General features: G+C 47.3%; 1 protein-coding gene across 8 annotated transcripts in view; it reads right to left on the minus strand.

The window, feature by feature from the left end:
- Window positions 1–14,555, minus strand: part of PHC2 (polyhomeotic homolog 2) — a 114,240-nt gene that overhangs the window by 22,832 nt on the left and 76,853 nt on the right. For 7 of the 8 annotated variants that reach the window (XM_030942662.1, XM_010382286.2, XM_030942659.1 and 4 more), the window contains 2 exons: window positions 9,551–9,966; window positions 9,114–9,279 (listed from right to left, as the gene is read on the minus strand). In XM_030942662.1, coding sequence (XP_030798522.1) covers window positions 9,114–9,279; window positions 9,551–9,966 — 582 coding nt within the window. Of the gene's footprint in view, window positions 1–4,342; window positions 4,657–9,113; window positions 9,280–9,550; window positions 9,967–14,555 lie in introns of those variants that run through there. The other variant, XM_010382285.2, reaches the window with a different exon arrangement.

Here is a 14,555-nt window from a genome sequence, read left to right on the forward strand (position 1 = left end):
CAATCATCTGGAAAAAAAAAAAAAAAACAGACATTTGCTTATGTTTTAAAGAAAGTCATAATAGCAAACTGGGACTCTCTTCAACATCTGGATTCATCTCAGAGCACTGGCAATCTGCGCTTAACAGCAGTCATGTCTTTACCAGATGCAGAAAGAATGTTCTCTTCTTTTGGACTTACCTAAGTATCATTTGGAAATTGGAAGAATAGGAAAACATATCCTTTTTCACTAACTATAAAAATAATTTGGAAGGAGAAGAAAAAAAAAAAAACCTTTAAGTTTTCTATGCTAGTCTACATGGTCTTACAATGAATCTCAGAGCAACAGTTTATGACTTAAATTATATGCTGTGTTCCTTAGCATACTTATTTCTTCAAAAACTAGTAATTCTAAATTGTATAATTCTTGACTGTTATAAAATAGCCCATTTCTTGACCATGTCAATTATACTGGACTTTTGTTACTGATGGGGAAAAACCCAGAATTTGTAATAATTATGTCTTGGATATGCAAATGGTTGATTACTTTCCTAACAATTCCCAAAATATCCACATCATAAAGCAGAATTAAAGATGGTTTGCCTCCAAATATCTTTAGAAATATCAAATCAGTGTTCTGATGTGGCTAGTAATTCAAATGAAAAATTTTAAAGAAGTCAGTGCTTCAAATGAAGCCTACCTCTGTTTGAGTTGTGAATAAGTAGTTATCTTAAATAGGCAACTTTTTAAAAAAAAACAAAACATACTCAAAAAGGGTTTTAACTGGTGACTCATAGTTTAAACCATGCCCTAAAAACATTTAAGGCATAAATCTATGTGTTCAGACTCCCATCTTGAGGGGTAGTTTAGTTTTGGGTTCCATGAAACAAGGTGTTAAGTTCCCAAAGAGAGAGCCATTTCTGTCATCAGTCCCCATCAGAGTAGACTGCATAACGCAGTCAGTTCTCACCCTGCTTTCCCACAGGGCTGGGGACTGTGGGGAGGTGGGGAGGGTGGGCAGGCTCAGAGGGAGACCTCACTCCAGGACAGCCTCCTGAGAGGTACACAAAAGCCTCTCTCTACAACCACTTTTGTGAGATTCCTCCTGACCACAGAAAATCATCATCATCATCATCATCATCATCATCTTTCAGGAGCAAAATGGTACAAAACAAAGGGAATAAAAAGAGAAATTATCAATTATGAAGACTTCTCATTCTCATTTCCCTACTCTCATCTCCAGTAGGTGTCTTTTCAGAAGAGAATCTTTCTATGGCTGGAACTAAATCTGTCTGGAGATTAAATATTGAACAGCTGGGAGAAGTTTAATGTAAATTTAGATGGACTCAAGAAAAGGGAAAAACTCTTGGTAAATACCATGCTAATGATGAGCAGCATTAGAGGAACTGGAGCCACCAACCTATTCCCTAGGTTTTTTAAACTTTATTTTGGCTTGCTGATCCATGCTGGATGAAAGTGAGGAGGTGGGGGAACTTTGGTAAATGGTTACTGAACGCCTGCCTGAGGTCCACAGCCTAAGGGAGGACAGAGACTTAGGGGAAGAGTCTAAGGCAGTCAGGTCATCCCCTTTACACATTCACAACAGAGAAAAGTAGACAAAAAACACCTACAAGCACACCAGTAGGGGTTCCTAATTCTGAGACAATAATGGTGTTCTGTGTTTTTCCTTATATAAGAAAACGTAGGGAGGGGGCAGCCTGTGTAAGAGCATGCAAGGCCAGACGTAAGAAGAGTTCAATTGTGTAAGATTGACCATCTACTTACTCCTCTTAACACGCCCTCTCCCCCTGAAAGATCAGAACCAAGGTATCCAAAGTATCTGAGACAGGAAATGAGTAACACAGGAAAAAGGATGTGGTCTGAAAAAGAGTGGATTCTGGGGCTGAGCCAGAGCAAGTAACAGACACAGGGTCATAGCTGAGGGAAGGGCTTGGTGGCAGGAAGAGAAATCTCAGGGTCAGTCAGCTTAGACTAGAAAGTTAATGACAGAGGAGATATGTCTGGGGAAGCAGCAGAGCACCTTCCTAAGAGGTTCTTCTTCCCTGAAGGAGGCAGAGAATGCAGAAACAATGGCTGATGAGACCCACAGCCAGGAGAATGATGACTGTGACAGAAGGAAAAGGGGCTGGAGGTCCCTCTTTACTCAGAGGGAAGAGTAAATAACATATATGGAGTGAGCTTGACAAAGGTAAATTAAAAATTAACCCAGGACCTGGGAGAGAGTGGAAAGGGCCAGGAGGTGGGGACATGATGAAACACCAACATTCATTAAGCACCTATGTGCCACATGTCAGTAAAGAACAGTTTGGGGAAAATAAGAAGGGGGTGAAAACAGGAGAGAAAACATAGTTGGACAACTGAGAAACCGACTCAAGTACAACAGAAAAGTGGACTAAGAAACTACCCCCTTTCTCAAGATTAAGGCTGGAGGAAAAAGATGTCTGTTCTTCCCTGTGTGCATGGACGAGCCTGGAAACAGATCTTGGGTGGGCTGAGAGGCAGAGCTCATGTGATGAAGAGTGCCTGGAAAGAGCAGGTGCCAAAAGAGCACCACTCCCCATCTGCCCGACCTTCTGCGAAACAAGCCCGCCCTTGTGAGTGAGCCAAGCCAGAGGCTCCAGTTCCCGCCTTGCAGGGGCTGGAACTTGGGTGCAGAAATCACCAGTGGAAAACAGTTTTTCAGCTGGTTAGAAAGTGTGAGTACTCCCAAATGTAAATCCAGATGTTGGGAGCTATTTGTTAAAATCACTTTGATATTCCCCAGTGCCTAGGGCAGTACTTTACCTTAAATGGGAGCCAAATAAAAGTATGTTAAGTCTAACTGAATGAAACCAGAACTACTTAGCTGTGCTGTTATCTTCAGATTCAAGACAGCCTCTTGCCCCGATAACCAGCACAGTCAGGTACTTTCTGTTCTAAAGTCAAAACGATGCAAAGCCCTACATCCCTTGTGACCTAAACCTAAACCCTCATCAGTAGGGTCTGCCACAGGTCTGTTGCCCTGTACCAGAATAATAGATGGGCGGGTGGGGGAGGTGGGAGGATATACAAGAACAAGAAGGAATTTCCTTGCCTCATTAGCCTGTAATGTTCATGCTGACCTAGAAATCCTGGCAGTTCCAACATTTGGGTTGACTCAGGCGGGGAAGAAAAATCCCAGGTGAATGGTAATTGGATTACCCAGTTATGCTCCAGAGTCAAATGGCTGGAAAAGGCTAGGTCAGTAGGCTCTGGTACAAAGTGACATTATTTTTTAAACCAAAAATGGAGATACTCAGGCTGATAGACAATGGGATGGAATAGTTTAAATTGGGGCTGTCCTAGAAAAATCAGGGACATATGATGGATTTAGGTCGGTAGCTTATTTTGCAAGGGATCCTCTGGGCCCAATATGCTAATGGAGAGGGGATTAACGATCAAACATGAGAGATACCCGAGGGGAAGACTGTCATTGATTTGTAAGGCAAGAAAAAGATGAGAAGAGTGTGTTCCATACACAGCACATGAAGGTATACATCGCAGGTATGGAGTAGGAAGGAAAGGAAAGTTGATCTGAACCGAAACTATGTGGGTGAGATCAGTTCAGGTTATGGAAGACGGGGTGGGGGTGGGGTTGGCCGGTGGGGGTGCGCTGTAGCAGGGCACTGACTGGGGCCCAGGGCTGAGGAGTTCAGATGGTAGCTTCGCCACTGGTTTGCAATCTGACCTTGGGCCAATTATTTCCCTGTCTGTGGACTTCAGTTTAAATAGAGAATCTCACAAATCCCGATTTCAATGTAAAGAAGCAACAAATATAGTCTACCTTCATTTGGCAGAAGGAGAGAAAACGCTCTTCTAAAAATGGAAGACAGACACAGAACAGCTTGTCCCTTTCTATCCAATTAAAAACCTCGTGAGACTGAACTAGATTAAAAACAAAACTCTCCAGCGAAGCCGGAGGCGCCTCCAAGATAGGGAGTCCACCACCAATAAAGTACGGCAGATGCCAGCAGTCTTGCCCCCAAACGCACCGTCCGTCCCCGGGAAGTCGCAGCGGCGGGGGACCGGTCCTAGGTCGGGGCTGGGGTGGGGTGTGTGGGGCCTGGGGACGCGGAAGCTGCGGCGCGCCGAGGTGACACAGGGCTTCCAGGGGCGACGGGCGCGCAGGATCCCCAGGCGAGTGAGGCAGGGGAACAGGGCACCTCCCAGGCGCCAAGCGGGCGAGAGCCGCGACTGGCACGGCCTGGCAGCCGCGTAGGCCCGGACCGCTAGGGGCACCGAGGGCGGTGCCCGACTTCCAGGGCGGCGAGCGCGGCCCCCGGCCTCCCTCCTGGCGAGAACCCCTCCCCCGCCCCGGCACTGACCTGTCCAGGGCCCGGCTGGGCCTGGCCGGGCGGGGCCTACGCAGCCCCTCGGCCGGGCGCCGACTCGCGCGGGGTCCCGGGCCCGGGCGGGCCGCCTTCTCTCCGCCGGGAGCCTCCGAGCCGGGGCCCGGGGCTGCCGCGGCGCATCCGACCGCACCGGCCTGGCCGGCGTCAACAAAGGGCGGCCGGGGCGCGAGGCCGGGACGGGGGCGCGAGGCCGGGGCGGGAGCGCGGGCGGCGGCCGGGGTTGCGCGCGCGCGCGCGGCGGGCGCTCGAGGGCTGCAGCCTCCGCGGAGACAATGCGGCGCGTCTGGGACCGCTCCCGCGGCCGCCTCTGCCGGGGGCGGGGCGAGGGCGCGGGGCGGGGCGGGCCGCGCGGCGGGGCGGGGCCGCGGGAGGGGCGGTGCGGACACGGGCCGCGCGCTTCCTTTGTGCGTCGAGCCCCGCCTCGCGCCCTCCGGAAGGCGGGTTAGGGACGCCCGGGGCTCAGCTTAGGGAGGCGGGCGCCACGCCACGAGGAGGCTGCCCTGGCCCCCTGCGCAAGTGCTCCTTGGCGGGGCGGCCCGCGACTCCCGCCTTGGACCGTTCACTCCCTGAGGGGCCTGGGGGCTTTCGGAAGACTAATGACCGCCAGTCACCGAGAGCTCAGTTCGTGCCAAACCCAGCTCGCACTCTCCCCACTTATTGTTCACAACGACCCTACAAGTCATTCTCCTTCCTACTGGGAACCGAGGATCAGAGAGAAGTCATGGCCCAAGTGCCCCGGTCACACCTCTATGAGCGGCCTCGGGCTTGCGGCGGAGGCTGATTATTGAGGAAGTGGCTTCAGGCGGCCCGCCGTGCCTGACACACAGTTGGAGTTCTCTTCCCCAAGCGCACCGGGTGAACCTGCGCCGTCGTGGCGAAGCGTACTCATTCAGCTCGCGCGCGAGGGGCTGCTGGGGTACAGAGAGGTCCAGCGTGACACAGTCCCCACCCTCGGGAGCGCGAAGCGCAGGAAGGTGCTGGACCCATGCCAGGGACTTCATTCTTGACTTCCCTCTATTCCCAACAAGGCCCCATTTTCTTGCCTGCCTTAGTATTAATATTCGTTCCCTGCCTTTCTTCTCCCCCCACCCCTTTCAACTCTCAGGCCTCATCCCATCTTCTTTGTTTACATTTATTTTACATTCTCCGAATATTTACTTAACTCTCTTTCTCCTCTATTTTTCAAAATTTCAACCCCCCTTTTCATTAATATTCATATTCCCTTCTCTGCCTCTGCATTTCTTACACTTATATTTTGTTTTATAAACTAGGGTAACACAGGATTGTATCCTCAACTCCTGTTCCCTAACATGCGCACACTTTCCTGCCTCCCTCTCTTAAGTTCCACCAGTTCTTCTTGTAATGCTCTTTCCCCCAACTTTGTATGCCCAGGTCCTACCTATCCTTTAAGGTCCAGACTCAAGAACAGCAGTTGGCAAACTTTTTCTGCCAGGGACCAGAGAGTAAATATTTTAGACTTTGTAGGTCATACGGTCTGTCGCAACAACTCATCTCTGCTGTTGCCGCAGGAAAGCAACCACAGACAATATGTACATGAACGAGTGTGGTTGTGTTCCGATGGAACTTTATTTATGGGCACTAGAATTGGAATTTCAGATAATTTTCATGTATCATGAAATATAATTATTTTGATTTTTTTAAAAAAAATTTAAAATGTAGAAATCATTATTAGCTTGAGAGCTGTATGAACACTGGCAATGTGATGGTTTTGGCCATTGGGCTGTAGTTTGCCAACCTCTGCTCTAGAACGATGCCTCGTCCTCCCTGAAATCTATCCTGATAATCTCTAGTTGGCAGTAACTTTTCCTGTTTTGTAGCTTTTAAATGACTCACCTCAAATCAGTCTATGGCATTTATCACATTTTATTTTCTATTGTAGTTTTTTTCCTGTGCATTTTTCATCATTCCCAGTAGACCTTCAGCTCTTGAGGTGGGGTACAGACTGTGTTTCTCTATGTGCTACCTCCCTTCCCACAGTGCTTTGCACAGACTACTCTGTGCATTCACACATACACAGAATGGGCCAGGTGCAGTGGCTCACACCTGTAATTCCAGTACTTTGGGAGGCCAAGGTGGGCAGATCACCTGAGGTCAGGAGTTCGAGACCAGCCTGGCCATGATGGCGAAACCACATCTCTACTAATAAAGTACAAAAATTAGCTGGGCATGGTGGTGTGTGCCTGGAATCCCAGCCGCTCAGGAGGCTGAGGCAGGAGAATCACTTGAACCCGGGAGGCAGAGGTTGCAGTGAGCCAAGATCATGCCACTGCACTCCAGCCTGGGCGACAGAGTAAGAATGCATCTTAAAAAAAAAAAAAAAAGACATACACAGAATGGATATTTAAGTCTTGGGTGGTTGACAGTTGTTTCCACTGTGTAAAGCTTACTTCTGTCATGAGATAGGACCTCAAGAGGAGGATGCTTGTTTGTATATCACCATGATTAGATTTCAGAAAGAAAATTTTGAGAGCTTTATGGAGAAGAAAGACAGGCAAATGTCAGTTCATTTAGGGGATTCTGGATTACAAACACTTGAGCAAAAAATGTTGATTACCACTGTTCTGGAGACGGCATGAATCCTCAGTGGGGTCTCGTATGATACTTCTATTAACAAATTGGTAAAAGGCAAATAAAACATGCTATATAATTTACAGGTGGCAAAGTTAAGCAGAGGAGTTAGTATAATGAATAGCAGAATTCAGATAGAAAAGATTCATGCCTCACCACTTGCTTTTATCTATGCCTCAGTGGTCTTACCTTTAAAATGAGGATAAAAGTTGCTACCTCAGAGGGTTATTGTCACAATTAAATGAGGAAATACGTGTAAAGTCTAGCAGAGAGGGCTCAATAAATATTAACTAGTAACCATTACTGTTGTCTTGCTAGGCTGGAACTATGGGCTAAATTTACAAGATAACAGATGTAAGCAATTATATTTTGGTTCAAACTGTAAATTATACAAGTTCTAGACTAGGGAGAGCTGGCATGACAGCAGTTCCAGGTAAGATGAAACCTCAGAAACAAAAATGAAACCCAGCTCTCTGGAATTCAGGTGACAGTGCTCTGTGAACAACAGTGTCATTCCTATAGCGTTGGAGAGTTCACGGGGGCCATTCATGCACCATCCTGATGAAGGAAGGTGAGGGAGTGACTATTGTAGGAGTCAGAGTCATGGTGCTGCCCTTTCACAGCCACAGGACCTGGAGCCCCTCGGCTTTTGTTTCTGCCTCTGAATGATGGGGACAGTTCTACTTATGTCCTAGGGCTGTCGTGAGTGAGTAAACAACTTGGAACAGTACTCAGGTGTTCAACAAATTGTAGTTCCTCCCTACCATAAAACATGAATCTAGGGAACAGCCCTGCCCCTGAAACAGGCTTCTAAAGACTAGTAGCTGTTTATATTTGGAATTAATGTGCTTAATTTTGGGGACCAAATGTTAGGAAAATTAATGAAAAGGTAGAATGTAGATAGACAAGCCTGACCAGAATGATGAGAATGGAGGTCTTGACCTGTTATAAGTAAAAAATGAAAAAAGTCTCAGATATTTAGCCTGGAGATTTTCTCATTTTTAATGGGGGGAGAGGCAAGAGACAGTCCGACAACTGTCTACAAACACTGTATAAGATGGACTCTTTTAACAATTCACAAGACAGAATCATGACCAATGCTGGCAAATTCCAAGAGAGCAGGTTTGACTTCACTTGAAAAGCAGCTTTCTGATAATTAGAGCAAATCTACAGTGGAATGGACTGCTGTTCAAAACCCATTCTCATCTGCAAGTGTGCAGAGAGAGAAGGGATGACCTCCTTCCCATCCTTTAATTTTCCTGCTGTTCTTTCTCCATATTCTTTTCCTTGATCCTGCTTCTGTTCCTTGTAGAACCTTTGTACCCTTTTTGCCCTGCCTTGTGCTAAGGTATTTTTTTCTTATTTCTCCATCAACTTCCAAACTCTTTTTCTCTTGGCTGTCCCCCACCCCTCCTCAGCAAACACAGCACACTGACTGGAACTGCCTCCCTGAGTTGCAGGGGGTCCATGGCTCAGAATGTCACTGAGATCTGGACCAACAGTGCTGTGCAAACTGGCAGAGAGGGGAAGGGAAGCAAGCAGATCTTTGCAGAAGGCGGAGGTACTGCCGTGCCTCTCCCATCCAGATGAAGGAACCCAGCAGAGTCTCCTGAACCTCAGGAGGGGAGAAGTCCACTTGTAACTGAGCCCGCACAGACAGATGGGGATCCCAAAGCTGAGCACAGTTTCCTCAGAGATGCTTCCTGGGAGCTGAACTCATTTGAGTCCCCTTCTGCCTCTCCCTGGCATTCCCCTTATTTTTGAGATGTGGTAGCTGTTTTGCCATATTTCCAATATCAAGAACCCCCTTTCATACCAAAGGAAGCAGAGAACTGTGACAACTGGCCACCTGCCTCCACTCTCCACTTGGCGTATGTCTTTGTGGATACATCTGACACCAGTGACATGCAGGCAGGCCCCAGTGTCTGGCTCTAGAACTTTCACCTTTCTCCACCCTCTTGCTCTAATATCTTCGGTGTCTCCCTTACTTTATTTCTGGTTCATCTTCTCACATCCCTCCTCTGTTTCCAACCCCCCAGCTTCCCTGCTTGTAATAGTTTGCCCTCCCATTGCAGATGCTCAAGTGAAATGTGCCAGGGCATTGCAAGAAAGGCCAACTTTCTCCCCTCCCCCAGAGCCCCACTGTGCTTCATACCGTGAGCTGGGGACGGCTGGATGTTAGGGCTCTTGGGTACAGGCAGGCCACCAGGCATGGCAGTGACAATAGCCTGCTGATGTGGTGATGGGCCAGACCGAGTCTCAGGCACACTCTTCTCCCCTGGTGCCGCTTCTTTCCAGTCATCAGGAACACACTGCTGGGGCTGTCAAAGGACAGGACAGAGAGAGGGGCCTCTCAGAAATAGCCTTTGCATTCTTGGGTACTTCCCTGCTTTCCGTGGAGCTTGGGAAGCAGGCAAGGACCTTAAGATTCAGTCATCCTCAAACTGGGGAAAGCCCTCTTTTCCTTCTTGGAATCCCCAAAGATGATTTCACCCGTCAGCCTACCCAGAAGCACTTCTTGAAGGGGCTGCGGGGTCGTCCGAGCTGTGGCCGCCCCGTGTGCTCCCTGGACCTTGGGGCTGGCTTACTTACCACTGGTGAAGCAGGCTGCAGTTGTAAGATGACGGCTGAAGTGTGCTGGAACCTGCGTTGAGGAGTGTGGGGCACGCCCTCGGGATGTCCATTCTGAGGCCCAGCATCAGGCGTGGGAGGGTGACACTGCTGACTGCCACCAGGCTTGTGCAGGTTGGCAGTGGGACATTGGAGCGGCAGGGCGGGTGTAACCGGGCCTAGTGGCATGGCATGGGCCTCTGAGCTGGGCTGGAGGGCCACGCTTGGAGAGACTGAGGCGAGCTGAGGGTGGGGCTGAGCTTGGAGCCCAGGTCGTGATGGCTGGGGCGGTGGCTGCTGCTGTTGTGGCTGTGGCTGCTGCTGGATCACAAATTGGGGCTGCAGGTGCTTTGAGGATGGCTGTGGGAGGAGCTGGTGTGGCTGCAGCTGAGCATAAGCTGAAGGGGGAACGGCCAGGTTAGAGAGCATGGCTTGACCTTCTCTTCTGCTGTCTTCCAACTCTGCCCCTCCCACATCCAAATAAAAATGGCTTCCCAAATTCAATGTCTCTTGTTTTCATCCCTTTCATTTTTCACCCTGAGCCTGGCCTGCTCATTGCCATGGCCTAACACATTCACTCTATTCCTGCTTTCCTCCTTTGCTGGAGGAACACTGGGCTCTTTGAGCTGTCCCCCACCCGCAAAGCTTAACTCCTCGCAACTCAAAACTCACCTCCTCTGTGAGTCCCTCTTTGGCCATTCTGGCAGTTCAGAGAAATACTGGATTCTAAGTGTGGCATGCTGTCTCTCTCCTCCACACCCTTCATCTGCTGTTCTCTGTACCTGCAACAGCTACAGCCTCTCCACCACTCAACCCAGCTCTGCATGGCTAGTCCTCATCCAGCCTCTGGCTCTGCTCAGGCGAGGCCGTCTCCAGGAAGAGCCAGTAGACAATGGTAGTTATTGGATTCTGGCATCAGGCAGACCAGGGCTGGGTTACTGGTTCCCTCTGTTATATACCAAGGGACCTGGGACTAACTACTCTCTGGGCCTCAGGTTCCCAATCTAAAAATTAAAAATATAATTTCTGTACAGAAGTTGTTAAAAGGATGAAATGAGAAGAAAATGACAGAAAAATGGCTTAATGTGCACAGCACAGTGCCCGGCACGTAGTCATATTCAATCATTTCTAGTCATAACTATTATTATCAGTCTGGTTTAGGTTCTCAAAGTATCCAGGGTCTACCTCTATCATAATAATGCTTATTAAGGTGGGTTGTAATTGTTTCTTATCTATCTTCCACATCATGACCTCCTTGTGGTCAGAAACTTCGTGTATCTCTCTCCAGAACCTAACACAGTGCCTGACAGGAATTTATTTTTTGCCATGTGTTGCTATACTAGCTTTTCCCTCTTCCATTTTAAGCAGGCTGACTCTTTGAGGTGAGAATTCTTATATTTTTTAGTAATCCCTTCAGTGTCTAGCTCATGCCTTGTTTAGAGTAGGGATTCAGGAAATTCAGCTCAGAGGTTGTCTTTACACAGATCACTCTCTGGCTAGTGCCAGGCCAGCCTAGGACGAAGCAGCTCAGCTGAATCTGTCCTGTTTAAAAACTGCCCTCCACAGAGACTTCCCCGGCTGGAGAGCTAGCCAAATGCATGGCAGGCCACAGCTGGAGGCCTGCAAATGGACTTTTACAACTAAAGCCTCAAGCCAGTAAGGATAAAGGCGAATTCTGGGCCCTGAGTTCACATTTTAAAAGGATCCTGTGATACAACGGATGCAAAGTAAGCAGGTTTCAAACTGAGTTAGGGGAGGTGCCTTCCTTCTTGAATTTTGTCTATTCACATGCAAGTTTTGAATGGTCTCATCCCAGCCTGACATGGAATTCCAAGCAGAATTCCAATAGGATTTGAAAGGACAGAAATAAGACATGTTACAAAGGAAAAGCAAAATGGGTCTTGGTGACTGTCTAGTCAGAGAGAGATGGACTATGGATGGCCCACAGGGGTTTAGTATGGAGGATACTGAATGACGGGTTTGGGAAACTTGGACACCAGTGTGATGTTGAGGGAAGTGTATAGGGTTTGGGTTGATGGAAGAACCTTTGTGGAAATGCCAGCAGGCATTTGGTAATTATAAACTGTCCCTGACCCCAGTCTAAGCTGTGTCTCCTTATCTCACGTTGAATAGGTCAGAATTTAACAATCAGGCACTTTTGAGAAGGCTGTTGATAAGGCACCTGGGAGACACTGAAGAGGCCACACAGGACTTTGTTAGTCGCCCACAGTCAGAACAATCTGCAAATGATGGGCATCGTCACTGCAAATGCAACCAAAACTTTTTCTCCCTTAATGCAAAATCATGGATTCCTGCCCCTGGAATGTGGAATCATTCTTAGGGGCTGCCCATGTGAGGTGGGAGCTGGAGATGGTCCAGGTCAGGGAGGCTGAGAGGATCAATGGCATGCCCCAGTACTTGCTGGCTGTGCGGCCTGAGACAAGGTACTCTTCTTTCTCAGGGCTTCAGAGTTTAATCTGTGAAAGAGGAGGTCTGGGCTAGGTGATCACATAAATCTCTTCCACATCTAGAATTTGATTGAGTGGCTATAGCAGGAAAGTAGTTTACAATTCAGGGTTATTAAGGAGGAAAAAGGGTTACAGAGGGAAAAGATTCTGTATCTATATAGCATAAACATACATTTGTTTTCCCAAAAGACCGGGAAAGGGGACTGCTGTCCTGGCTTCTATTCCTGTGCTTCCTCTCCTATCCCATTCTCTCCCCACCCTATGCTGCTCATGGAAAACTGAAAGCAATTGTTTTAGGATAAACCAGGCTACTATACACCAAGCGTGGAAATCAAGCTCATAAGGCTTGAATCAATTCACAGATCAGAGACTCCAAGGTATTTGGGGTATATATTAATACATCCTTAACTTTTTGAGATTAATAAAAACAAAGATCATGATTTAACTTCAGCATTATCCTGGATCAAAAAAAAAAAAAAAAATCCTTTTGTTTAGAGTATTGCAGTAAAGTGTCTTCCTGATTCCAGTTTCTTCTCTCTGTAATCCAGCTTAGAGAGTGCAAACTAATCTTCCTAGTGCACAGATCTGATCTCTCACTAAAAACTGCCAGGGACTCTCCTTTGTCTACAGTTGTCTAAAGCCCCTGGCAAGAATTCAGGATCTCTTTACAACATAAACCACCCTTTTAATTTTTATCATTTATTTGACCCAAGCAATCTTTACTGTTCACTGTACCCTGTACAGAGTATATGCCTTTTCTCATACTGTCTAGAGTGCCACAAATCAAATTCTAGTCACCATTCTTTGGCCTTTACAGCTGACAGGACTTTCCCCTTTCTCTGAGATGACATTCAGGCCGCTTTGCTTTGCACTGCCCTCAGAGAAGCAGTGTGCCCAGAAGTCAAGTATGAGCTCTTGAGCCAAAATGCTTGGATTTGAATTCCAACTCTGCTGCTTACCAGCTTTGTGACATGGGGTGAGTGAGTTACTTGACCTCTCTGTACCTCTGTATCATCATCTTTATTTTTTATTTATTTTATTTTATTTTTTTTGAGACAGAGTCTTACTCTGTCACCCAGGCTGGAGTGCAGTGGCTGGATCTCAGCTCATTGCAATCTCCACCTCCCGGGTTTATGCCATTCTCCTGCCTCAGCCTTCTGAGTAGCTGGGACTACAGGCACCTGCCACCTCACCTGGCTAGTTTTTGTATTTTTTAGTAGAGACGGGGGTTTCACCGTGTTAGCCAGGATGGTCTCGATCTCCTGACCTCGTGATCCGCCCGTCTCGGCCTCCCAAAGTGCTGGGATTACAGGCTTGAGCCACCGCGCCCGGCCATCATTATCTTTAAAATAGAGGTAAGGGTTATACCTGTCTCAGAGTTATTCAGTAAGTGACTTATCTCTTTTAGTAGGCAGAATTTATGTGAGTCATTTGTTTCCTCCAAAATATCTTGAGTTTAGTAGATGCTCAATCAATATTGCTGAATGAATGAATGAATGACAGACAACATGGTGGGACTTGTTTATCCTACAAAACTTGTTCTCAAGGCTTCAAGTATTCAAGAAACAACTCTGTGTCCCAGAAATGCTGGAACTCTTGCCTCAAAGTATATGGGAGCTGCAAGCATACCAGCTACAGTTGCAGGACTACTTATGCACTCATTTTCTCAGAAGTCTACTATAATTGATTAGAGTTTGATGTTACCTGGCCTACAGGCAAGGAGAGTATGCCTGTGGGAGAGGAATGGCAGATCTTTTTACTAACCACTACTCTTAAGGGAAGATATACTTTCAACCATTCATTCACTCAACAAACAATTTATTAAGTACCCACCACACACCAAGTACTATGGTTGGTACTGGCTAAAACATGGTCCCTAGAAGAGACTACAGTTTAGTAAGAGACAGATGGTAGACAGATACTCTTAGCATAATTTGGTAAATATTATGATAGGCGATAAGCACAGAATATTGAGAACATGCAAAAGGGGATTCAGCTTTGGAAGGAGAGCAGAGAAGGTTTCCCAGAGCAAGTGTTTAACATGATTCAGAGTTAGGAAGATGACAAAAGGAACAGCATTTGGGAAGACTCAGAGGCATAAAATACTGTGGTGAATTCAGGGATCTCCAGGTCATCATGTATAGCTGAACCCCAAGGTATCTAACAGAGAGGAGTCAGAAGAGGAGGCAGTTTTTGGCTGGGTCTAAGTTATGCTAGCACCTTCTAGAGGCTGCTCATCCCTAAAGATGTTTCATGTGATTAGGCTGCAGGAGGGAACTAAGGTTGGGGTTGGCTCTAGAGGTCAGTGCTCCGCATACACAAGAATAGACAAGGAAGCTCCTTTTAGAAAACTCTAAAGCAATAGCCACACAAATTTTCCATGATGCATTCCCTTGGCTTGGGGTCAGGAGGAGTTTGATAGGGGAAGTAGAGCTAAGGGAAGTTTCCCTGTAAGAAACTTATAAAACGGTGTTGGGTTGCCAGCTGCAGGGGCACTCTATGATAGTCTGATTATGCTT

The sequence above is a fragment of the Rhinopithecus roxellana genome, chromosome 12 (assembly GCF_007565055.1).
Source record: "Rhinopithecus roxellana isolate Shanxi Qingling chromosome 12, ASM756505v1, whole genome shotgun sequence".
NCBI classification, from domain to species: domain Eukaryota; kingdom Metazoa; phylum Chordata; class Mammalia; order Primates; family Cercopithecidae; genus Rhinopithecus; species Rhinopithecus roxellana.